Consider the following 25540-nt stretch of genomic DNA (forward strand, 5'->3'; position numbering starts at 1 on the left):
CAAGGAACTTGGAGACAGTGACCCAGTGCCGCTGTCTTCTAAGGAGAACCGGTCTAGTTTAACGTCACACTCACTCCCAGAAGCACCCGCACCGCACTCCTCCTGTTGGACTTTTGGGAACTCGTCTTCCCTGCTCTGTTTGCAGCCCTGATAATGCCCTGGCTGTGTCCACCTGTCCGTCCTGCCCACTTGCTGTCCTCAGCCAGGGGTCCTTTGCACACACAGCCCCCGCCCAGCTGCGCTCCTCCAGCCAGCCCCCTCCTCCCAGAGCATCCGTGAGCACTGACTTCATTCCTGAAGAGCAGGGCTGAGGCTCCCGACCTCCAACCAGCCTCACGGCAGACACCAAGACGGCAGCAGGGCTGCCCTTGCTGCCCACGGCCCCCGACGTGCCGTGAGCTCAGCCCAATCGGCGGCCGGACACGCTGCAGACACTGCGCCCTCCGGGCCTTTCCTTTTCTTTCTTCTGAAGCAGTGCTTGCCGTTAGCAGCCTGCCCAACATAAAGCAGGAGGGCTGGAGGCGTAAACTCTGGGATCTGAGCTGGGCAGGTAGACGGGCCGTGGATGCCTTGCAGGGTCAGGTGTCAGGTGTCACCAGTCCTTGATGAGAGCCTGCGAGCTCCCGCTGCTCATGGCCCCCGTGACCCCTGTCCTTGTGCCTTCCAGGGCAAGGTGCACCTGGAGCTGAGGCTGAGTGAGGTCATCACTGATTCGGGCGTCGTCTGCCACAAGCTGGCCACGCGGTAAGACCCGGGACGGCCCCACGGCCGGTCTGCTCAGCCCTGAACCTGACCCCTGGCAGTGGGTAGGTTGTGATTTGAAAGCAGATGAGTCAAAATTCCCAGAAGCAGGGCTTCCCCCAGAGACGGTCTGAACATCCTCGTGAGGCACGTGCTTACCCTGGGGGCGGGTAAGCATGTTTGGTTTTTGCAAATAGCCTGTCACTCAGGGTGACGTTTAGCAGAGGTTGGGTTCATGCCCCTGGCTTTACACTCAAGGAAATGGTGAGTTGGGGGCAGAGTTGGGGTTTGACCTCTGACCTCAACCCCCATATCTCAGCTGCTTCTACCCGTAGTGTTTGGTGAGTGTGCATGTGTGCAGGTGTGCAGGAGTGAGTGTGCACACCTGTGAGTGTGCACCTGTCAGTGTGCACCTGTCAGTGTGTGCCTGCAGGTGTGCAGGAGTGAGTGTGCACACCTGTGAGTGTGTGCGTGCAAATGTATAGGAGTGTGCGCCTGTGAGTGTGTGCCTGCAAGTGTGCAGGAGTGAGTGTGCGCCTGTGAGTGTGTGCCTGCAGGCGTGCAGGAGTGTGCACACCTGTGAGTGTGTGCGTGCAAATGTATAGGAGTGTGCGCCTGTGAGTGTGTGCCTGCAAGTGTGCAGGAGTGAGTGTGCACCTGTCAGTGTGTGCCTGCAGGTGTGTAGGGGTGAGTATGCACATGTGTATGTGTGTGCAAGTGTGTAGGAGTGAGTGTGCACCTGTTGGGTGTGTGCCTGCAGGTCTGTAGGGGTGAGTGTGCACCTGTGTGTGTGGGGTCAGCTTACATACCCCAGTGGGAATGTACCTTTTCCACTAAGGCGGGCTCTGAACAGGCTTGAGCGCCAGGTTGTGCAGTGATGTCCTGGGAGGAGGGCTGATGAGCCCACGGCGCGTCTCCCGTGTGCATGTTGCATCCTGGGAGCCAGCATGTCGGGCTTCCTTGTTCTCTGAGATGTTTGGGTGGCTGTAGTCAGGCTGGCCCCTCGCCGCTTGGAGCCTTCCAAGTGCTGGTCGGTGAGGAGGGGCGGTGCCGGCCGGCAAGTGGCTGTCTGGTGAGCGGCTGTCCCGGTGTTCAGACACATCTCCTGAGATGCCAGGTGTGGGAGGAACTGCTCCCCGACTAAGCTGCTGCCAGAAAACCTTTGTCCCTGAGGCTCCAAAGTGAACCTACCATCCTGCCTTCTTCCTGATTTACAACTGGATGTGATAAAAATCCTTTAGCCTTGAACTTGGGCCTTTGGCAGAGTGTGGGGCAAGTGAGTCCCTCCTCCTGCTTCCAGCCCCAGCCGTCCCCCCTTCCCCCCCCCCCGTCCCCCCGTCCCCGTCCCCCCCGCCCCCCCCCCTCCCCCCCCCCCCCCCCCCCTTCCCCCCGCCCCCCCCCCCCGCCCCTGTCCCCCCCCCCTTGTCCCCCCGCCCCCGCCCCGCCCCCGTCCCCCCCCCCCCCGTCCCCCCCGTCCCCCCCCCCCTGCCCCCTTTTCCCCCCCGGGGTTTTTCGCCCCCCTTCCCCCCTCCCCCCCTCCCCCCCCCGGCCCCCCCCCCCGTCCCCCGCCCCCTTTGGCCCCCCCCCCCCCGCCCCCCCCCCCCCTGTCCCCCTGGGGGCCCTCGTCCCCCCCCCCCCCCCCCGACCCCTGCCCCTGCCCCCCCGTCCCCCTGTCCCCCCCCCCCCCCCCCCCCCCCGGGAAATTCCTTTACCCTTGAACTTGGCCTTGGCCAAATGTGGCTGCAAGTGAGTCCCTCCTCCTGCTTCCAGCCCCAGGGCCGCAGCTCCCCAGCCCCTGACTGAGGACCTCCTCCCCCCTTCCCACCCGGCGGGTCACCCTGTGTGCTCCTCCCAGGGAGGTGCACCCCCTGTCCCCCCTGTCCCCCCTGTCCCTCCTGTCCCCCCTGTCCCCCTGTTTCCCCTGTCCCCTCTGTCCCCCCTGTCCCCCCTGTCCCCCCTGTCCCCGCTGTCCCCGCTGTCCCCCCTGTCCCCCTGTCCCCCTGTCCCCCTGTCCCCCCTGTCCCCCTGTCCCCCTGTCCCCCCTGTCCCCTCTGTCCCCCCGTCCCTCCTGTCCCCCCTGTCCCCCTGTCCCCCCGTCCCCTCTGTCCCCCCTGTCCCCCTGTCCCCCTGTCCCCCTGTCCCCCCTGTCCCCCCTGTCCCCCCTGTCCCCCCGGCCCCCCTGTCCCCCCTGTCCCCCTGTCCCCTCTGTCCCCCCTGTCCCCCTGTCCCCTCTGTCCCCCCTGTCCCCCCTGTCCCCTCTGTCCCCCTGTCCCCTCTGTCCCCCCTGTCCCCTCTGTCCCCTGCTCCCCTGTCCCCCCTGTCCCCCTGTCCCCCTGTCCCTCTGTCCCCTCTGTCCCCCTGTCCCCCTGTCCCCTCTGTCCCCCTGTCCCCTCTGTCCCCCCTGTCCCCCCTGTCCCCCTGTCCCCCCTGTCCCCGTCTGTCCCCCCCTGTCCCCCCTGTCCCCCCTGTCCCCCCTGTCCCCCCTGTCCCCCCTGTCCCCCTGTCCCCTCTGTCCCCCCTGTCCCCCTGTCCCCTCTGTCCCCCCTGTCCCCTCTGTCCCCCCTGTCCCCTCTGTCCCCCCTGTCCCCCCGCTCCTCAGGGTGTCAGCACCTCACACAGGCCCCTCCCCATGCCTTTAGGGGTGTCAGCCCCTCACACAGGCCCCTCCCCAGGCCTGTAGGGATGTCAGCCCCTCACACAAGCCCCTCCCCATGCCTTTAGGGGTGTCAGCCCCTCACACAGGCCCCTCCCCAGGCCTGTAGGGATGTCAGCCCCTCACACAAGCCCCTCCCCATGCCTTTAGGGGTGTCAGCCCCTCACACAGGCCCCTCCCCAGGCCTTTAGGGGTGTCAGCACCTCACACAGGCCCCTCCCCAGGCCTGTAGGGATGTCAGCCCCTCACACAAGCCCCTCCCCATGCCTTTAGGGGTGTCAGCCCCTCACACAGGCCCCTCCCCAGGCCTTTAGGGGTGTCAGCACCTCACACAGGCCCCTCCCCAGGCCTGTAGGGATGTCAGCCCCTCACACAAGCCCCTCCCCATGCCTTTAGGGGTGTCAGCCCCTCACACAGGCCCCCTCCCCAGGCCTTTAGGGGTGTTAGCCCCTCACACAGGCCCCCTCCCCGGGCCTCTCAGGGTGTCAGCTCCTCACACAAACCCCTCCCCAGGTCTCTCAGGGTGTCAGCCCCTCACACTAACCCCCTCCCCGGGCTCTCACAGGAGCCCTTGACTAGCTCACGGCTTCACGCCCATCCCTGGAACTGTGCCTGAGATCCTTGTTTAGTGAGAAGTTAGTTCATGGAGGCAGGAGGGTGACCCCAGACCAGGTCTGTAGCAGGCAGAGAAGTGAGGCATCCCAGAAAGAAGCGTGGAAGGGAAAGACCTGAAGGCGCTCGCCGACGTTCCTGAGGCCCAGCCCGTCCAGTGGGCAGAGGAACGGAGAGGCCGCCACTCACGGAGCGGGAACAGAGGAGCTCTGACCGGACAGAGGCGGTCCCGTGAAGGGTCAGGACCTCCAGGGCCCTCGAGGGGCAGAAGCCACCCAGGTGCCCACCTGCAGGAGTGAGCGGGGCCTCGGTCTCCCCGAGGCAGGCAGGCGGGAGTCAGGCCCTCGGCGTCTGAGTGGGGTTCGGGCTCTGCTTCCAGCCAGGATGGGACGGTGGGACGTGTGCCCTCTCTCACCTCAGAGGACCAGAGAGCGGACGCCGTCTGCACCAGGGGGACGGGGGCGGCCCCCACAGGAGGAAGCAGACGAGGTCACTCTTGTCCTGGACATGCGTTGGTGACGCACGCGAGCTCCCCCAGCAGAGCCCAAGGCGAGTGAGAAGAGATGCGGAGCCGGGCGTCTCCTGCGGAGCAGGGCACTTGGTGGCGCTCCCTGCGCCTGCGCGAGTGGACAGGGTGGAGCCCCTCGGGGCCAGGTGGGCAAGAGGGCTGAGCGCAAAGGGGCCGCAGAGCGGGGGCTCACTCGAGCCTCCCCCAGCCCAGTGGAGAGCACGCTCTCACTCAGACACTCGGCGGACTCGGGGCCACGCCAGGCAATGGGGCCAGACTGCCCCCAGCCGAGGCCACCGGCGCCTCCCGGACAGAGCTGAAGAGCAGCTTCTTCGGACAAGAGACCACAGCCTCTGGCGGCACAGAGGAGCGCAGAACCCGGGCACCGACAGCGTGAGGTTCACAGCATCCGGCCAGGAGTTCAAACAGGAGCAAGGCCTGCCCCGCGGCAGAGCCGGGTGACAGGTGATGGACAAGGGCGGTCCAAGAGCGGGCGTGCCCACGATCCAGACCCACAGGGAGCCAGGAGCCAGGGCAGTTGATGGAGCAAAGCCTGAGATGGGGTTTCCCTGCCCGAGGAGCACGCTGGAGGCAGCACACGGGCCAGGACTGGGAGCCCCTGCAGTGCTGGGCCCTCAGGCCCCCCGCGAGCACAGACCGAGTCCCGCTTCCTGCCTGACAGGGCTGCATAGACCTCTCTCGAGCTCCTGGGGACGGAAGGCAGGGGCTTCACTCAGGGAACTCGGCACTGTGGACAAAGGACGTCACCTGCCGTATCGTAAACAGAGGGCCTTGCACCTCCAAGCCAGCAGCCACTGCAGCCGCCCCCAGCAGCGCCCCCACCCCAAGGGTCTCAGGGCGGACAGTCCAAGACTCTGGCCTCAGGGAGCCGAGGTGCCCATCAGAGGGATGATCTCAGTGAGCCCAGACTGCCGCCCGTATCTTCCCATGTGTGGAAAAACACTAAACTCCTTAACCCAAGGTGTCTGGGTTTAATTAACAGTGACCTTTTGATGTTCCGACCACTGGTCTTTGTTGCAGGAACTCCTTTGTACCCCGGCGCCTCTCACCTGTTCAGAGCCATCTGAGAGGCTGCCTCCTGGGTCAGGTCCTCAGAAAGGCCCACGTAAACACGACCCTCAGCCCTTACGCTGTGCCGTGTTTCCAGCCAACACTGGAAGCGTGTCTGTCCTTCCCGTGGGTGCACACACACTTCCTCTTGCCCCCAGGTGTTTGCTGCCCACTGACCAGGGTGTCCATCTCTGTTCACTAGATGGAAGCCCGGGAAGCGCTTTGTAGGGACTTGTGGCTCTTGGCCTGAGCTATTGAGACATCCACCCTCTCAGACCTCAGGGCGGCTGTGAGAGACAGGCCCTGGGCCTCAGGTGCCCTCCTGACCCCCACTTCTCTCCTCAGCATCCTCGAGTGCCAGGGCCTCCCCATCGTGAACGGGCAGTGTGACCCCTACGCCACAGTGACCCTGGCAGGACCGTGCAGGCAAGTACCGCCTTGGCTGCAGAGTGGGCGAGGTCGCTGAGGCGGGGCTTTCCTCAGAAAGCAGGTGGGCCAGGCAGGCTGTGTAGGTCTCACTTCCTTCAGTTTCCTTCATGGCCTGAAGTTTTTAAGAAGAAAGCCTTCCTGTTCTTCACGTGGGTGTCTCTGGCTCAGTAAAGGGTCCTGATTTGCATACCATCAGGTGCTGGAGACACAACCGCATGTGGTCTGTGCCCTGGAGGGCCCAGCCTTGGTGGAATCAGCGTCAACAGTGTTTTCCATCCGATCCTTCTCCTCAAACGCAGGTCAGAAGCGAAGAAGACGAAGGTGAAGAAGAAGACCAACAACCCGCAGTTTGACGAAGTGTTTTACTTTGAGGTCAGTGTTTCAGTGGCACAAACACGATCGATACCCACACCCCAGGGTCTTTGGCAAAAGGGCCCTCGGTCACTGCTGCAGAGAGTTCTGGGGTGCTGTCCCTCACCTGGAGTCTCTCCCACCCTGCAGTGTGAACTCCCAGGAGCTCCTTCCTTCCCTGGGCAGAAAGGCTGTTTGCTGCTTCCAGCTTGACCTGGTTTTGTGTTGAATGCTGACAAATCAATACTTTTCAAATTACCAAGACTTTGGGGTTTTTTGGCTGGCTTTGTTTGGGTTTTTTTGCTCCACCCAGTCTCCCTTGAGCAGCAGAGGGAAGCTTGTTTCAACACAAGTAGTGAGGGTTTTGGGGGTGGAAGTAGTGCATTCAAACGAGAGCCCCCAACTGCCCCTTAGAACCAGAGCCACCAGTTGGCTGGTGGGTGAGGACCAGGCTGCCACAGAACTGCCAACCATTGGCTCATAGATGCCAGCCCCAATAACGCTCAAGGGGCCATTGTCCCCCCACAAAGGTCACCGTAGGTGAGTGTGAGGGTCTCACTGCCATCTCCGTGGTTCGCTGCCCAGCGCGGGGAGGATGGAGCAGCTGTGCCCTCATGTGGCGATATGGCATCGGGGCTCCTGGAGCAGAGTGGATGCACCACCGTCCAAGGGGCAGTGGGCAGGGCTTCCGGAGTGGGGCTTGGAAAGTGCATGGAGCACTGGAGCTGTAGGAAACTGGAGACGCTAGGGTGGAAAGGTGGAAGGGGACTTTGCAAATGAACTTGGAGGGGTGGGTCAGGATGTGCAGGGGTCACTGGCCTCTTCCGCCTGGGCCCTCAAGAGGATGGGCAATGTTGGCCTCATAGGGCGCCTGTGGGGGGCTAGGGGCACAGCCTGAAAGCCTGGATGAAGAACCAGTGCCATCCTGGGATGCGCCTGTTGTAGCCAGGAGAAGGTGGCCAGCCCTCCCTCGCGGGGTGCGTGTGCAGGGGTGAGCAGGCGCCAGGGGCAGGGAGGCCTGACGTGCTCTCGTGCCCACAGGTGACCAGGCCCTGCAGCTACAGCCGCAAGTCCCACTTTGACTTTGAGGATGAGGACGTGGACAAGCTGGAGATCCGGTGAGTGGGGGTTCGGGGCTGAGTTTCCCAGGCGGTGTGCCTGGGCTGCTATCTCCTGCTGGATCCCTGTTCTGTCTATAGAAACTGGGCAACATCTGTGATAGCTTATGGTGAACCATGTTGGATCTCAGCCTCCAAAGATTTAGCTTTGGGACCAGGGGCCAGGCTTGATCACTCTGCCACTTGTGTGGCAGAAGTTTTATTACAGTGAAAAAGGAGAGAGAAAGCTTCTGACACAGACATCAGAAGGGGAATAGGGAGTGCCCCCCTCACTAGTCTGATCAAGGCTTTATGTACTTTTGCCAGACCCACTTCCACAACATACTCTTAAGATAGCAAGGTTAGTCAGAAGGTTCCTGTTAAGAGGAAAAAACATGGCCTTGAGCAAGATACTGTTATACAATCGTTAGTTCAGAGCTTTAGGGAAAACATACCCGGAGCAAGGTGAATTGTTTTGTTGTATTGTTGTGTAATCATTAGCTCTAGGCTTAAAGAAAGTTAGTCTTAAAGACTGTTGTTATAACAACTCAGAGTTTAAGATAAAATGTCTTATGTGACTAAGATAAAGCAATGTAGAAAAAAATGTTTGTCCCTTTCTCCTCCTAGAAGGCCCTGGACTCCTTATCAACCTACCTAAGATTTAACTCTCTCATCCATAGACAGGAACATCAGTTTTCTGGATCATTTTAACAGGAGGGTGCCGGGTGGTGGCTAGAGGCCACATGGTCTGTGTTCACCTTGCGGTGTCTTCCCAGGCGCAGAGCAGAGGTTCCGAGCCCCTCTGTGTGAGGCCTGGCCCGGCACACGGTCCCGCTGCCTGGGGCCCCGCAGCGGGGCCTCTAGGGCACAGCCCAGCATCCCTCTGGGCCTCACCAGCCCTCTCGACCCCCGCGGCAGGACCTCTAGGGCACAGCCCAGCATCCCTCTGGGCCTCACCAGCCCTCTCGAACCCCGCGGCGGGGCCTCTAGGGCACAGCCCAGCATCCCTCTGGGCCTCACCAGCCCTCTCGACCCCCGCGGCGGGGCCTCTAGGGCACAGCCCAGCATCCCTCTGGGCCTCACCAGCCCTCTCGACCCCCGCGGCGGGGCCTCTAGGGCACAGCCCAGCATCCCTCTGGGCCTCACCAGCCCTCTCGACCCCCGCGGCGGGACCTCTAGGGCACAGCCCAGCATCCCTCTGGGCCTCACCAGCCCTCTCGACCCCCGCGGCGGGGCCTCTAGGGCACAGCCCAGCATCCCTCTGGGCCTCACCAGCCCTCTCGCCCCCCGCGGCGGGGCCTCTAGGGCACAGCCCAGCATCCCTCTGGGCCTCACCAGCCCTCTCGCCCCCCGCGGCGGGGCCTCTAGGGCACAGCCCAGCATCCCTCTGGGCCTCACCAGCCCTCTCGCCCCCCGCGGCGGGGCCTCTAGGGCACAGCCCAGCATCCCTCTGGGCCTCACCAGCCCTCTCGACCCCCGCGGCGAGGCCTCTAGGGCACAGCCCAGCATCCCTCTGGGCCTCACCAGCCCTCTCGACCCCCCGCGGCGGGGCCTCTAGGGCACAGCCCAGCATCCCTCTGGGCCTCACCAGCCCTCTTGCCCCGCCCCCCCCCGGCGGGACCTCTAGGGCACAGCCCAGCATCCCTCTGGGCCTCACCAGCCCTCTCGAACCCCGCGGCGGGGCCTCTAGGGCACAGCCCAGCATCCCTCTGGGCCTCACCAGCCCTCTCGACCCCCGCGGCGGGACCTCTAGGGCACAGCCCAGCATCCCTCTGGGCCTCACCAGCCCTCTCGACCCCCGCGGCGGGACCTCTAGGGCACAGCCCAGCATCCCTCTGGGCCTCACCAGCCCTCTCGCCCCCCCGCGGCGGGGCCTCTAGGGCACAGCCCAGCATCCCTCTGGGCCTCACCAGCCCTCTCGCCCCACCCCCGGCGGGGCCTCTAGGGCACAGCCCAGCATCCCTCTGGGCCTCACCAGCCCTCTCGCCCCCCCCGGCGGGGCCTCTAGGGCACAGCCCAGCATCCCTCTGGGCCTCACCAGCCCTCTCGACCCCCCCGGCGGGGCCTCTAGGGCACAGCCCAGCATCCCTCTGGGCCTCACCAGCCCTCTCGACCCCCGCGGCGGGACCTCTAGGGCACAGCCCAGCATCCCTCTGGGCCTCACCAGCCCTCTCGACCCCCGCGGCGGGGCCTCTAGGGCACAGCCCAGCATCCCTCTGGGCCTCACCAGCCCTCTCGACCCCCGCGGCGGGACCTCTAGGGCACAGCCCAGCATCCCTCTGGGCCTCACCAGCCCTCTCGACCCCCGCGGCGGGGCCTCTAGGGCACAGCCCAGCATCCCTCTGGGCCTCACCAGCCCTCTCGCCCCCCGCGGCGGGGCCTCTAGGGCACAGCCCAGCATCCCTCTGGGCCTCACCAGCCCTCTCGCCCCCCGCGGCGGGGCCTCTAGGGCACAGCCCAGCATCCCTCTGGGCCTCACCAGCCCTCTCGCCCCCCGCGGCGGGGCCTCTAGGGCACAGCCCAGCATCCCTCTGGGCCTCACCAGCCCTCTCGCCCCCCGCGGCGGGGCCTCTAGGGCACAGCCCAGCATCCCTCTGGGCCTCACCAGCCCTCTCGCCCCCCGCGGCGGGGCCTCTAGGGCACAGCCCAGCATCCCTCTGGGCCTCACCAGCCCTCTCGCCCCCCCCCGGCGGGGCCTCTAGGGCACAGCCCAGCATCCCTCTGGGCCTCACCAGCCCTCTCGCCCCCCGCGGCGGGGCCTCTAGGGCACAGCCCAGCATCCCTCTGGGCCTCACCAGCCCTCTCGACCCCCGCGGCGGGGCCTCTAGGGCACAGCCCAGCATCCCTCTGGGCCTCACCAGCCCTCTCGCCCCCCGCGGCGGGGCCTCTAGGGCACAGCCCAGCATCCCTCTGGGCCTCACCAGCCCTCTCGCCCCCCGCGGCGGGGCCTCTAGGGCACAGCCCAGCATCCCTCTGGGCCTCACCAGCCCTCTCGCCCCCCGCGGCGGGGCCTCTAGGGCACAGCCCAGCATCCCTCTGGGCCTCACCAGCCCTCTCGCCCCCCGCGGCGGGGCCTCTAGGGCACAGCCCAGCATCCCTCTGGGCCTCACCAGCCCTCTCGAACCCCGCGGCGGGGCCTCTAGGGCACAGCCCAGCATCCCTCTGGGCCTCACCAGCCCTCTCGAACCCCGCGGCGGGGCCTCTAGGGCACAGCCCAGCATCCCTCTGGGCCTCACCAGCCCTCTCGACCCCCGCGGCGGGACCTCTAGGGCACAGCCCAGCATCCCTCTGGGCCTCACCAGCCCTCTCGCCCCCCCGCGGCGGGGCCTCTAGGGCACAGCCCAGCATCCCTCTGGGCCTCACCAGCCCTCTCGCCCCCCCCCCGGCGGGGCCTCTAGGGCACAGCCCAGCATCCCTCTGGGCCTCACCAGCCCTCTCGCCCCCCGCGGCGGGGCCTCTAGGGCACAGCCCAGCATCCCTCTGGGCCTCACCAGCCCTCTCGACCCCCGCGGCGGGGCCTCTAGGGCACAGCCCAGCATCCCTCTGGGCCTCACCAGCCCTCTCGACCCCCGCGGCGGGACCTCTAGGGCACAGCCCAGCATCCCTCTGGGCCTCACCAGCCCTCTCGACCCCCGCGGCGGGACCTCTAGGGCACAGCCCAGCATCCCTCTGGGCCTCACCAGCCCTCTCGACCCCCCGCGGCGGGACCTCTAGGGCACAGCCCAGCATCCCTCTGGGCCTCACCAGCCCTCTCGACCCCCCGCGGCGGGGCCTCTAGGGCACAGCCCAGCATCCCTCTGGGCCTCACCAGCCCTCTTGCCCCCCCCCCCCCGGCGGGGCCTCTAGGGCACAGCCCAGCATCCCTCTGGGCCTCACCAGCCCTCTCGACCCCCGCGGCGGGGCCTCTAGGGCACAGCCCAGCATCCCTCTGGGCCTCACCAGCCCTCTTGCCCCCCGGCTGCTGCACCACCCCCGTGTCTGGGGACAGCTCATAAGCCTGAGTCTGGGGTGGCCACAGTGGGTCTGACCACCATGCTCGTGAGAACCATAGGGCTTCTCCAGATGTGACACCATGTAAGTCTGCTCTCCTGTGGGTCAGGATTTCCCTTGAAGCCCGAGGTTCTGACACTCAGTCGGGGACAGGCTGGGGTCTGCCCTGCAAGGCCCGTGGGGTAGGGCTCTGGGTGAGCAGCTCTCCCGCCAACGGCCTGAGCAGCTTGGACCTCAGGCTTCAGCTGTGCTCAGAGTGGCCTGTGGGCCTGTCCTGCTCCAGCTCTGGGCTTCGGGGTTCCCGTTGCCTGGCTGCCTGGTCAGAGGCCTCATGCCTTCTGCCTTCCAGGGTGGACCTGTGGAACGCCAGCAACCTGAAGTTCGGGGATGAGTTCCTCGGGGAGCTGAGGGTCCCGCTGAAGGTGCTGCGGCAGTCCAGCCCCCACGAAGCCTGGTGAGGTCCCCGCAGTCTGGCAGCATCTGTGCTCGTGGTCCTGGGTGCCAGCAGGCGGGCCCCCAGGTGTCCTGAGACCAGGACCCCGCCCCCTGCCTCCTGCCTCGACTCCAGGCTCCTGGGCCCATGGGTCGCATCACCGTGTCACAGGGAGGGAGCAGACCCCAGGCTCACAGGCTGAGCCCCGACAGTGACTTCCCCGCCCCGGCCCAGCACTGGGGTGGGGGCAGGCGTAGATCACTCGCCTCACGCCTCAACCCAGAGCCTACTCACCTGCCAACACGTGGGCAGATGTTGGTGCTGTGCCCCAGGGAGCATCCGCCCCAGGGAACTGGAATTCCTATTTCAGTTCCCAGGCAGCCCTGCTTGACCAGCAACCTGGCCTTGGGATGGGGCTGAACGGGAGGCCAGCCGACGGTCAGTGCCTCAGTTGCTCGTACCTCAGGCCGCCTGGCCTGGGAGCTCGGGGCAGCTGGGTGCTGCAAGGCCCTGGGTGGGCCGGGAGGGCAAGGGTGTCTGTCAGGAGCACCACTGGGTGCCCTGGGCCTGGGGCCACCCAGCCCACAGTACGAGCCCTCCCTCCCCACTAGTGCCCATCTCTGAGGGTCTTTCCACCCGGTGCTGCTCAGGGATGGCCGTTCTCAGGGGTCATTCTCCAGGGCAAATGGTTTTCCTGCAGAGTCTCCTGCACTGCTCACGGCCCTGTCTGTTCCTCCCACCCCACCCCCCGCTTCTGGGTCTGTGGCTCTGTGATCAGCCCAAAGTGAGCGACCGTGGGGGCCACCCCCCCACACAGACCCTTTGGGGGGCTCGGGTGGGGGCCGCCCCAGGTGCAGGGACTCTGTGGGAGGGGTCGGGGGGCCCGGGGCAGTGTCCGCGAGCCCCCTCGCCTCAGACGCTGACCCCGCCCATGTCAGAGGTCCACTGCAGCAGGGTGCCGGGGCAGCGGCGGCCTCACGCCGCCCGTCCGTGTGTCCCGCACCAGGTACTTCCTTCAGCCTCGGGACAGTGGCAGCAAGAGCTTGAAGCCGGGGGATCTGGGCTCCCTACGCTTGAACGTGGTCTACACGGAAGACCACGTTTTCTCCTCCGACTACTACCGCCCCCTGCGGGACCTGCTGCTGAGGTCTGCGGATGTGGAGGTACCTGCGTGGCCCCCCTGGCCCTGCCCGCCTCCGCCCGGCGCCTGGCAGCCTGCCCCCACCCCCGGCCCTCAGCCCGGACCTCCCAGCCTGCCTAGTGCTCAGGACTGTCTGTGTCTCCCTTTACCGGGGGTGGGGACCCCACAGCCCTACATGAGAGCCACGGGAACCCCAAAACCCCACAGGACAGCCACGGGAACCCCCACAGCCCTCAGGACAGCCACGGGAACCCTCACAGCCTGCAGGAGGGTCGTGGGAACCCCCACACCCCACAGGAGAGCCAGGGGAACCCCCACAGCCCACAAGAGAGCCACGGGAACCCCCACAGCCCACAGGAGAGCCAGGGGAACCCCCACAGCCCACAGGAGAGTCACGGGAGCCCAGCAGGCCCAGGACGTGCGGGGTGTCTGACTGTGGCCCCAGGGTCGTGGGTGGGCCGTCTGCACAGCAGCTGGTACTGCATGTGGGCGGTGGGTGGGGCACCAGGAGCGGCCAGGCAGGCGGGGGCTCACTTCCCACACCCTGCCCCAGCCTGTCTCCGCGTCGGCGGCTCACATCCTGGGCGAGGTCTGCAGGGAGAAGCAGGAGGCGGCCATCCCGCTGGTGCGGCTCTTCCTGCACTACGGCCGGGTGGTGCCATTCATCAGTGCCATCGCCAGCGCCGAGGTCCGCAGGACCCAGTGAGTGCCAGCCGGGCCCGAGGCCCTCTGGGGTCCCGGCCTGATGCGGGGCTGGGCGGGGCCCAGGCAGCTGCAGGCAGCCACGCGGACTTCACCAACACGCTGGCTCTTCTAAAACTTTGCCTCTTCTCTTGGAAATGAGTTGGGGGACGGGTGAGCAGGGAACCGGCTGCCTGGGAGCAGCTCAGTTCCGAGGTCGGGACTGCAGGGTGAGCAAGAAGCCCGGGTCAGGGGCCGGGTCCCTGCTCCCCAGGGCCTGCAGCTGTTCTAGGAGGCGGGCTCTGCTGGGACCAACGGCTCAGAAAGACCCACACGTGTCTGTGGTGTTGTGGCAAGGCCACCCTCTGCCCCTGGTGCTGTCCTGTGTCCCTAAAGACCAGATGTGGCTCTCGAAGTACAGGGCCCTGGTGGCCGTAGTGGTGGGGGGTTAGTTAGGCAGCAGGCAGGCCTGGACCCCTGGCTGCTGCAAGGTGTTCATTGGTCAGGGCAGCCCCCCACTCCCTGGACGCCTCCCTATCCGTGCTGTTTTCTAGGGACCCCAACACCATCTTCCGAGGAAACTCGCTGACATCCAAGTGCATCGATGAGACGATGAAGCTGGCGGGCATGCAGTACCTACACGTCACCCTGAAACCCACCATAGAGGAGGTGAGGGCCCGCAGGAGGGGAGGCCGGGCGCCCCCGGAGCCAAGAGCTGTCGCCACCGTGCCAGCCTCCCCTGCCTCCCAAGGGGGGTTTGAGCATCCCAGAGCCTCCCTCATTTTCTCAAATTAGGAAAATACTTCAGAAAGTCCCATCATTTCGCTCAGACAGGAGGACCCACGGGAGGACGCCTCCTTCCCCAGTCCTAGAGGCTGCTCCTCATGGCCCCCTTTCCCAGAGGGGCGTTTCCTCAGAACCGTTTCACAGGAAGCGGGTCCTTTGCAGTCGTGAGGACTGAGACTCGATTCCGGTTTGCTCCGTGAACCGAGCCCTGAGGGTGCCTTGGGGTGACCTCTGAGTGAGCCCAGTGGGACTCACCCCGTGAGCCGGCGCTCCGTGGTCGGGCCAGGCCCTCCGGGGCCTCCGCCCGCCTGGGCCCCAGATCAGCTTATGTGTGGCTTGTCCCAAACGCTCTTTGTAGATTTGCCAGAGTCACAAGTCCTGTGAGATCGACCCCGTGAGGCTGAAGGACGGTGAGAGCCTGGAGAGCAACATGGTGAGGCCCGCGCGCCCTGCCGCACGCTCGGGATGGGCGGGGCTGTGGGGCCAGGGCGCCTGACCTGCAGCGCTGTGGGGGCCACTCAGGCACCAGCCGCCACACTGCTCCAGGCCCGGCCCGCGGGTCACGCTGTCTGTGCCTCTAAAGAGCCCAGAGGGGTCCTGGCCTTTGGAGGTCACATCCCGTGGCCATCTATGGGCCCTTGGTCGGCAGGGTGCCCCTCCGCCCTCCCTGGTTGGAGGCAGGGTCTGGACTCCACAGCGCGCTGGTCCTGACCCGTGGCAGGAAGTCTTGCCTGAGGGCCCCGGGGGCCGTGGGGCTCTGAGCAGCCAGCTCTGCAGCCCCGGGATGGCTGGGTGCAGCCGGCACTGCCCTGCGCCTTTGCAGGAGAACCTGCGGCAGTTCGTGGACCGTGTGTTCAGCGTCATCACCAAATCGGGGGTGAGCTGCCCCACCGTCATGTGTGACATCTTCTTCTCCTTGCGGGAGGCAGCCGCCAAGCGCTTCCAGGGTGAGTGCTTGTGGGCCCCTCTCGGAGAGGCCTCCAGGCCACAGAGGACTCGCAGGCCCCGTCAGGGTTAGGGCTCCGCCGTTGCTGTTGGGAGGGGTCAGGCACCAGCATGGAGGGCCCCGTTTGCACCCCCAGCTCTCCCCCCGCTGTCTACTCTCCCCTGTCCATACCCGCCCCTGGGGGAGTCAGACCCCAGCCCGGCCCAGGGAACCGAGCTTTGTCCCCGTGGCTCCTGTTTTCTTCCCGGCCCTGGTTTCTCCCTGTGGCTCCAGAAGCCCAGGCAAGTCTGTCTGTCTGTCTCCACCACAGATGACCTGGATGTACGGTACACAGCTGTGAGCAGCTTCATTTTCCTGCGGTTCTTCGCTCCAGCCATCCTGTCCCCCAACCTCTTCCAGCTCACACCCCACCACACGGTGAGTGAGCCTCAGGCACAGCTCACAGGGACTAGTCAACCAGACCCATCCAGCCGCCCTGACCCGCCCAGCCGCCCTGACCTGCCCAGCCGCCCTGACCTGTCTGGCTGCCCTGACCCGTCCAGCCGGTGCTCCTGACCCGTCCAGCCCCCTGCACCCGCAGGGGTTAGGGAAGGTGCTGCTAGCCGAGTGGGGGAAGGTACAGAGACAGCTCCACGTGGTAATTGAGTTATGGATGAGCCACAGGCCCTCAAGTCCTTATCTCCGGGAGGTACTGAGACATTCTGATCTAAGTCATGTCATTAAAACTGTCGGATGGTGTGACCAGGGCTTCAACTGAGGGCTGCCGCCACCCCACCCACCATGGGAAGACAGTGTCCCTGACCTTGGGTATATTCAGTCATATTCAGGCCAGGTGGTCAGCATGGACTTTTGGTGAGCATGTGAACTCCCGCCATGACCATGAGCAAGGCCCACACCCTCATGCACAATGTGCCAGGTGGCCCCAGTGCTTGGTGGAAAGCCCAGGATGATGGCCCATTCCTGGGTTCGAGTTCAGCCTGTGAGCGGTGTGGAGGGTGAGGAGTCCCTGGGCAGGTCCTGGGAAATGTGGCCAGAAACCTGCCCCTTGGCTAGCAGCACTGGGCATGAGTGGCCCAAGGGCCCGCCTTTTCAGCAGTTCCCAGCCGTACAGGTGGAGGGTCTGCAGGGACCTGTGAATCCAGCAGGCTTGCGTTTAGCTGCTCCCTCACGGATGACAGGCACGACGGGACCGCTTTTAGGGGTGTGCTTCCTTTTGTTGGTGGCAGTCCTGGGCTCAGTCACAACTCATCTGAGAGACTGTCACCTTCTCGTCTCTGGCAGGACCCACAGACATCGAGGACGCTGACACTTGTTTCGAAGACCATTCAGACTCTAGGCAGTCTGTCCAAGTCCAAGTCTGTGAGTCACTGACTTTAATTCTCTTTTCAATACAAAGGAGGATGTGGAATAACAGGATGAGGAGACTCACCACCTGGCCTCCCCGTGTGAGGCTGTAAGGGTGCCCTTTGAGGGGAACAGAGTAACAGCAGGTGGTGCTGACGTCCCCTGACGCCGCCCGTGTGCGGTGATGCCATGTCACCCACACACGGTGACTGTCCCGTTGGGCAGTGACATCACCTGTGCATGGCGACTGTCCCTGCAGGTGGTGACATCACCTGCACACAGTGACCGTCCCGTTGGGCAGTGACATCACCTGTGCATGGCGACTGTCCCTGCAGGGGGTGACTGTCCCCCGTGGGCCGTGATGTCACCTGTGCATGGCGACTGTCCCTGCAGGTGGTGATATCACCTGCACACAGTGACCATCCCGTTGGGCAGTGATGTCACCTGTGCATGGCGACTGTCCCTGCAGGTGGTGACGTCCCCCATGGGTGGTGACATCACCTGCACACAGTGACCGTCCCGTTGGGCAGTGATGTCACCTGTGCATGGCGACTGTCCCTGCAGGTGGTGACATCATCTGCACACAGTGACCGTCCCGTTGGGCAGTGACGTCACCTGTGCATGGCGACTGTCCCTGCAGGTGGTGACATCACCTGCACACAGTGACCGTCCCGTTGGGCCGTGACGTCACCTGTGCATGGCGACTGTCCCTGCAGGTGGTGACATCACCTGTACATGGCGACTGTCCCTTCAGGTGGTGACTGTCCCCCGTGGGCCGTGATGTCACCTGTGCATGGCGACTGTCCCTGCAGGTGGTGACATCACCTGCACACAGTGACCGTCCCGTTGGGCAGTGACGTCACCTGTGCATGGCGACTGTCCCTGCAGGTGGTGACGTCACCTGCACACAGTGACCGTCCCGTTGGGCAGTGATGTCACCTGTGCATGGCGACTGTCCCTGCAGGTGGTGACGTCCCCCATGGGTGGTGACATCACCTGTGCATGGCGACTGTCCCTGCAGGTGGTGACTGTCCCCCATGGGCCGTGATGTCACCTGTGCATGGCGACTGTCCCTGCAGGTGGTGACATCACCTGTACATGGCGACTGTCCCTGCAGGTGGTGACTGTCCCCCATGGGCAGTGATGTCACCTGTGCGTGGCGACTGCCCCTGTAGGTGGTGACATCACCTGTACATGGCGACTGTCCGTGCAGGTGGTGACATCACCTGTACATGGCGACTGTCCCTGCAGGTGGTGACTGTCCCCCATGGGCCGTGATGTCACCTGTACATGGCGACTGTCCCTGCAGGTGGTGACATCACCTGCACACAGTGACTGTCCCGTTGGGCCGTGATGTCACCTGTACATGGCGACTGTCCCTGCAGGTGGTGACATCACCTGCACACAGTGACCGTCCCATTGGGCCTTGATGTCACCTGTACATGGCGACTGTCCCTGCAGGTGGTGACTGTCCCCCGTGGGCCGTGATGTCACCTGTACATGGCGACTGTCCCTGCAGGTGGTGATATCACCTGCACACAGTGACCGTCCCGTTGGGCCGTGATGTCACCTGTACATGGCGACTGTCCCTGTAGGTGGTGACTTCCCCCATGGGTGGTGACATCACCTGCACACAGTGACCGTCCCGTTGGGCAGTGACGTCACCTGTGCATGGCGACTGTCCCTGCAGGTGGTGACGTCACCTGCACACAGTGACCGTCCCGTTGGGCAGTGATGTCACCTGTGCATGGCGACTGTCCCTGCAGGTGGTGACGTCCCCCATGGGTGGTGACATCACCTGTGCATGGCGACTGTCCCTGCAGGTGGTGACTGTCCCCCATGGGCCGTGATGTCACCTGTGCATGGCGACTGTCCCTGCAGGTGGTGACATCACCTGTACATGGCGACTGTCCCTGCAGGTGGTGACTGTCCCCCATGGGCAGTGATGTCACCTGTGCATGGCGACTGCCCCTGTAGGTGGTGACATCACCTGTACATGGCGACTGTCCGTGCAGGTGGTGACATCACCTGTACATGGCGACTGTCCCTGCAGGTGGTGACTGTCCCCCGTGGGCCGTGATGTCACCTGTGCATGGCGACTGCCCCTGTAGGTGGTGACATCACCTGTACATGGCGACTGTCCCTGCAGGTGGTGACTGTCCCCCATGGGCCGTGATGTCACCTGTGCATGGCGACTGTCCCTGCAGGTGGTGATATCACCTGCACACAGTGACCGTCCCGTTGGGCCGTGATGTCACCTGTACATGGCGACTGTCCCTGTAGGTGGTGACTTCCCCCATGGGTGGTGACATCACCTGCACACAGTGACCGTCCCGTTGGGCCGTGATGTCACCTGTACATGGCGACTGTCCCTGCAGGTGGTGACTGTCCCCCATGGGCCGTGATGTCACCTGTACATGGCGACTGTCCCTGCAGGTGGTGACTGTCCCCTGTGGGCCATGATGTCACCTGTGCATGGTGACCTGTCCCTGTAGGTGGTGACATCCCTCATGGATGGTGACATCACCTGTATATGGTGACTGTCCCCGTAGGTGGTGACCGTCCCCTGTGGACTGTGGTGTCACCGGTGCATGGTAACTGTCCCCTGTAAGTGGCTGGCACTTCCACTGCTGTATGAGGATCTGCAGACGTGCACCCTTGGTGGCAGACACTACCCAGCCCCACTGCTCAGCTGGGCATTCTCAGCCTGAGTACTTTAAGGAAGTTGAGGTGCCACCCAGTGACCAAAACCTTCTCCACACACAGCCAGAGTCCGCCCCTCCTTCCCCATGCCCGAGCTCACTTGTCTCCCCTTCACGGGGGCTCCTTGAGACTGACTGCGGGGCCCTGAGGTCCACACATGAGGGCCACGTGCGGGTGCTGGGTCCTCCAGGCACAGGCTGTGACGTGGCCTGCTCCTCAGAGGTGGGCCCATCAGGCTTTGTCGGGAAAAGGTAGAGCCGCGACCCACAGGGGCCCCCGCCCCTGCCCTTCTCCTATGTCCACAGCCCCGCGTGACCCCAGCCCCCAGCCCTGCAGACAGCGGCCCCTGCCCTTCTCCTATGTCCACAGCCCCGCGTGACCCCAGCCCCCAGCCCTGCAGACAGCGGCCCCTGCCCTTCTCCTATGTCCACAGCCCCGCGTGACCCCAGCCCCCAGCCCTGCAGACAGTGGCCCCTGCCCTCCTCCTATGTCCACAGCCCCGCGTGACCCCAGCCCCCAGCCCTGCAGACAGCGGCCCCTGCCCTTCTCCTATGTCCACAGCCCCGCGTGACCCCAGCCCCCAGCCCTGCAGACAGCGGCCCCTGCCCTTCTCCTATGTCCACAGCCCCGCGTGACCCCAGCCCCCAGCCCTGCAGACAGCGGCCCCTGCCCTTCTCCTATGTCCACAGCCCCGCGTGCCCCCAGCCCCCAGCCCTGCAGACAGCGGCCCCTGCCCTTCTCCTATGTCCACAGCCCCGCGTGCCCCCAGCCCCCAGCCCTGCAGACAGCGGCCCCTGCCCTCCTCCTATGTCCACAGCCCCGCGTGCCCCACCCCAGCCTTGCTGACAGCAGCCCCTGCAGGCCAAATGCTCAGCTTTCTCAGAACCTAAGTGACACACACAGAAGCAGGCCCAAGCCCCATGCTCCGTCTGTCCGTCAGCCGAAGCAATGAGTGGGCCCCTGCTGGGCTGAGGTCCACACAGATCTCCTTGTAATAAAGTGACTCATGTGGACAGAGACCCCCAGGTTCCTCCTGCCATTGACCTGACTCCTGAAAGTGAGGACCCCCCCCCATCCCAGCCACGCATCTGGGAGCCACATGCCCGCAAGGGTGTTAAATCATGCGCCACAGGTCTCACCCGGGACCAGGACCCTGTGCAGTTGGCATTTTAAGCACAGCTTGAGTGGAGCCCCTCCTGTGGCGTGCAGCAGGGCGGTGCCTGCGCCCCGCGCTGCTGGAAAGAGATGCCGGCCTCTTGTTCTCAGCCCCGAGCTGAGGCTTGTTGCGTCCACACTCCAGGTCTTTCAGGTTTGGGCCAAGCGACCTCAGGCTTCGTTTAAGTGACCTTTTCTGTTTTAGGCCAGTTTTAAGGAGTCCTACATGGCTGCATTCTACGAATTCTTCAATGAGCAGAAGTACGCTGACGCAGTGAAAAACGTAAGTCTCAGCATCAGTTACACAGACTCCCAGAGGCGGAGGTGGGTGACTGGTGGGAGGCTGAGCGGAGCAGGGAGGCCACGAGGGGCCAAACCTGGAGGTGGGGAGCTGGGAGGGAGCCGGGGTGGCTTCGAGCTCTGGGAAAGGGGAGGGTGACCCTCCACGAGTCACCTGGGGCCTGGCGGCTCTCAGGAGCAGGAGCAGCTCTGGGTGCGGCGAGACCTTCCCGGGAGGGGCAGGCTCAGGCGGGGCTCAGCCCCTGTGGTTCCTTGAGGGGCTCTGCCTGCACCTGCGCTCAGACCCTCCTCTCCTCTGGCTGCAGGGGACGTAGGATGCCCAGGCAGTTCTTGCAGTTTCCTCATAACTGTCTGCTTTCCATCCCACTTCAGTTCCTGGATTTGATCTCATCCTCCGGGAGAAGAGACCCCAAGAGCGTGCAGCAGCCCATCCTGCTTAAGGAAGGGTGAGGTGGCAGGAAGGAGGCTCGGGGCCGGGGGCCTGCCCGTGGGGCCAGGGGTGTCCAGAGCTGCCTGGGGCCTCGGTCCGTGGCTCTGAGATGCCTCAGAGCCGCACCGCTGTGCTTGTTGTCTGCTGAGGCTGCGAGGGGAGAAACACCCGTCTGCAGGGTGGGGGTTGGGGGGAGACTGAACGGCCCCCAAGTAGTCAGAGGCTGCTGCCTGGTGGCTCCCTCAGCAGAGTGAGGGCCCCTGCCCTCCATCAGCCCCCCATGCAGGAGCATCTCCCACTGGGGCCCAGAGCACAGGACGCAGCCCAGAGCCACTGGCTTCCTACTGTCTTTGCCTCCAGTACATGCTTGCAGGGCCGGGACCTACCGCCGCAGTGGCTCTGGGAGCACCTTCAGTCCATGTTTTGAGGGCAGGAGGTGGGGCTCCTTATTGGATCTCTGGTAGACCAGAGTTGTCAGCAACTTGCAACCTGAGGTTGACAGTTGACACCAGCCCGGGGGCTAAACTTATCAAAAGTAGAGGCCTTCATCTTTTGATTCTTAAATCCTGTCCCTTGGAAATAAGATACTGAAACCCCATAATCCGCATCAAATGTCACAGGAGTGGAAGTGGCGAGCTATTCTGATTTTGTGACTTTGGCCTGTGGGGGCGGGCAAGCAGGTGCCCTGGCCCCAGCCCTCGGCCACTCACCCACCAAACTGTCCTGTTCATGGCAGGTTCATGATCAAGAGGGCACAAGGGAGAAAACGATTTGGGATGAAGAATTTTAAGAAAAGATGGTTCCGCCTGACAAACCATGAATTTACCTACCAGAAAAGCAAAGGTAACAAGACAAGGTCACTTTTTACTTGTTTTCACATATTTTATTCCAAGGGATCAGAGCCTCACCTTGGGCCCTGTGGGGCTCCAGATTGCTTTTGGGGTGAGCACTTCCTTACACGGGAGGTGGGGGCTCTGAGAGGGTGGCCTGGGTGGCGTGGAGAGCCGTCGGCCCTCTGCAGCTGAGCGTGGGGGTCAGGGTCTTGGGGTGGACACCCTTGTCCCGTATGGGTGGCCTTGTCTGGATGGTGGGCATCCCCAGGGGACTCGAGGCCCGTGGGAGCCTGTGGGGGGGGGACCGGCCCCTCCTGGCGCTCATGGCTTGCTCTGCCGCAGGGGACCTGCCTCTCTACAGTATCCCCATCGAGAACATCCTGGCCGTGGAGCCGCTGGAGGAGGAGTCCTTCAAGATGAAGAATGTGAGTCCCGCACCCCCCCCCCGCCCCACCCCAGGGCCTGGTCTGCTCCTGGACCTGCGAAGCAGAGAGCCCACCCTGCCCATCGGGTCGGCCAGGACCCATGGGGTTTCTCCCAAAGTCAGCTTTGGGCGGAGGCTGTGGGGCCCTCCATCCTGACGGACCTCCCACAGGCCCACCTCTGCCGGCCATCCGGACGCTGGCAAACAGCTTGGGGACCCCCGCGGTGCCTTTGCCCCCCTGACACTGTGGGGACCGGGGGGTGGAGGACAGTGCCTGGCTTCTGCCTGGTGAGCAGCGCCACGCGCTGGGGAGGCAGCGCCTCCCTGGCTCCCCTGGCCCCCTGTGAGGCTCCGAGGGGGGCATAGGGGCCACACTGGGTGCCTGGACGACCCGCTTTCCGAGGGGCTTGTCTCTGGGCGGCAGGTCCCTGCAGCCTCGTGCGGGCACCGTGGGGTCCTGGCCCTGCGTCCCACCTCCCTCAGCTGTCTTCCCAGAGCCCGATCCGAGGGCTTTTCTGGGTTGTCTGTTTTCCTCAGAAAATCTGCGCACTTAGGTCCTGTTTATCCTGAGTCTGCTGTTCTTCTCTAATTCTGTTTCTAATTTTTTTAATATTTTTTATATTTTTTCAGTTTCATTAGATGCATTTGTGTAAGTCATGTGCAGTCTTTTTTGAAGGCAGATGGGGTGTAAATACTGATAGATAAAACTTGAAATCCTACACACGGTTCACAGGTCTTCCTAAGAGACCCTGACTGTGACTGGGAGGGTGGCGGACTGCGTGGGCCCCGCTGTCCAGCCGTCAGTGGGCGAAGCCCGCTCGGGAGTGTAGACGTCTGCTCAGTGGCCCCAGACTGAGCCTCTCTCCTCTGTGGCTTGTCTCTGTGTCCCGAGGGCTGGGTGGAAGGAGAGACGGCCCCACTGGGTCTCCCTGAGGAAGGTGGCGGCCAGGACACCCCTTCATCAGGTGGATGGAGCGGGCAGGAACCACCTGGCCGGGCGGTCAGCACCTTGCGCTCTCCTCTGCCAGACAGTGGTCATCCTCAGGGCGCTCACAGGCCAAGTGGACGGCAGGCAGAGCTCAGCAGGGGGCCTCCACATAGTTGGTTCCCCTTGATGTGTTGAGTCGTCGTGGGTTATGGTTCGGGGGACGTTTCGGTTGAGCAGGACCCTGAGGAGGCCTGACCGAGGATGGTCATCTGGAGCCCTTTGCCCAAGGGACGCTCCCGTGAGGAGGGATCTCATTTCAGTGTTCAGGCAAGTTGCCTCCCATGCCCTTCGGGGCTCAGCGGGGTGCCCTCTAGGCTCTGGGCATCTGCATCCTGTGTCCTCTGAGGTCGCTGAGCACCGTCGTGTCTCGGGACCACGCCCCCATGACCATCCCGAGGAGGAGGACCTGGAGCTGGCCGGGAGCTGACCCCCTCGCGTGGGGGCAGGACCGTCCCGGGCCGACCGCGGTGCCCTAGACCCGCCTCCCCGCCTCCCCATTGCTGCCCCAAGCTGCTGCCGCAGCCCCTCCAGGCCCGAGCATCCGGTGTCCACCAGTCCCTCTCCCAGCTCAGAGACCCCGGCCAAGTCTGGTCCTCCCACCCCACGCGTCTGCCCCCCGCGCTGGGCCCCTGCAGGAGGTCTGGTTTGCACAGCTGCCTCCAGCTGCACGGGGTGGGTCTGCCTGGCCTCTGTCTGGTCTGAGGCCAGCCCCGTGGCCACAGAGGGTTAGTGCTGGCTAGGCGGATGCTCAGAGGCAGCTGCCCTCATCCTGCTCTGGCTCCTGACCTTGGCTTCCTCCCTGCCCCCAGGGCAATCTGAGGTGATGTCTTGGGCTGGGAGGTGGCCCCATGGCAGGTGCGAGGGTGTCTGTGGGCCTGAGGGTGGTCAGCGCCCTTGTCCTGCCCTGTGTGTGTCTGCACAGCATCGCGGCACCCCCCAGGCCAGTGACAGGTGCCCCCAGGATGGGGCTGGGGACAGCCCACTCCCAACGATCAGGGAGGGACGGTGTGGAACTGTACCCTGAAGCAGCCAGAGTCGCTCATTCCATCAGGTGTAGAGTGATTCCCAAATGATAATAATTAGAAGAATTCGTCTGAGAAGTATTAGAGGAAATTCCTAATTTCAGAGTTCTTTTCTCTTGCTGCCTCCCCAGAGGTGTTCCCACGAGCTATCTATAGGCCAGCATCCTCCTCCATCTGCGAGACGTTTTCGAAGGCCTGTGGTGTGCAGGCCCTATCGGAGGGTGCAGCCCATGAGGAGGATTGGAACAGAGTGCCTTCCTCCAGGCTGTTGCCTCTGTCGGGGATACAGCTGTATACAGATTGTGCAGTCTGTGGCCTGTGCAGCAGTGCTTGTGTGGGAAGGGCCGGCCAGAGGAGCCTTGGCTATTCTCTCAGGAGCCTGAACCCCAACTCCTCCGGGAATCCTTCAAATCCTGTTCTGTCCTTCCTCTCTGAGCACATCTCCCCACCTTGCAAAGGCCACCTTGGACTTTGACACCCTAACTCTTGGCCCCCTGTGTCGTCTGACAAGTCCAGCCTGACAGCCCTCCCGGGGTCAAGCCTGCCGACCTCCCTGCTCTTCTGTGGGCGGCCTGGCTGTGTCTGCTGGGAGTGCCCAGCCCTGGCTGCCCCAGGGCCTTTGCCCCTGCTGTGCACTGTCCCCACTCAGCTCAGTTAACTCCAGGTGGCCCATCCGATCGCAGCTGGAGGACCGTTTATCTAGAGGTTCTCTCCTGACCCTTGCTAGCCCTCCTCCCTCACATGGCCCCTGTGCTCTGGGTTCACTCTTATCTTTGGCTGGCTAGACGCTCACAAGAGCAGAAACTCCATTTGGGCAACTGAGTCCCCAGAACTTTGGACAGTGCCTTGGACACAGGAGTGTTTGTTGAGTGAATAATAAACAGGAAAGGCAACAGAGGCTC

At 64.1% G+C, this 25540-nt stretch overlaps 1 protein-coding gene across 4 annotated transcripts in view; it reads left to right on the forward strand.

Annotated features, from left to right (window-relative positions):
- RASA3 (RAS p21 protein activator 3) overlaps window positions 1–25540 on the forward strand; it is an 85679-nt gene that overhangs the window by 52190 nt on the left and 7949 nt on the right. For 2 of the 4 annotated variants that reach the window (XM_070471341.1, XM_070471342.1), the window contains exons 5-20: window positions 668–744; window positions 5931–6011; window positions 6314–6386; window positions 7407–7483; window positions 11802–11906; window positions 12892–13048; window positions 13580–13728; window positions 14262–14376; window positions 14852–14926; window positions 15317–15440; window positions 15750–15856; window positions 16721–16798; window positions 20847–20924; window positions 21314–21387; window positions 22108–22214; window positions 22547–22629. In XM_070471341.1, coding sequence (XP_070327442.1) covers window positions 668–744; window positions 5931–6011; window positions 6314–6386; window positions 7407–7483; window positions 11802–11906; window positions 12892–13048; window positions 13580–13728; window positions 14262–14376; window positions 14852–14926; window positions 15317–15440; window positions 15750–15856; window positions 16721–16798; window positions 20847–20924; window positions 21314–21387; window positions 22108–22214; window positions 22547–22629 — 1560 coding nt within the window. Of the gene's footprint in view, window positions 1–667; window positions 745–5930; window positions 6012–6313; window positions 6387–7406; window positions 7484–11801; window positions 11907–12891; window positions 13049–13579; window positions 13729–14261; window positions 14377–14851; window positions 14927–15316; window positions 15441–15749; window positions 15857–16720; window positions 16799–20846; window positions 20925–21313; window positions 21388–22107; window positions 22215–22546; window positions 22630–25540 lie in introns of those variants that run through there. The other 2 variants (XM_070471343.1, XM_070471344.1) reach the window with 2 other exon arrangements.

The sequence above is a fragment of the Odocoileus virginianus genome, chromosome 8 (genome assembly GCF_023699985.2).
Source record: "Odocoileus virginianus isolate 20LAN1187 ecotype Illinois chromosome 8, Ovbor_1.2, whole genome shotgun sequence".
NCBI classification, from domain to species: Eukaryota; Metazoa; Chordata; class Mammalia; order Artiodactyla; family Cervidae; genus Odocoileus; species Odocoileus virginianus.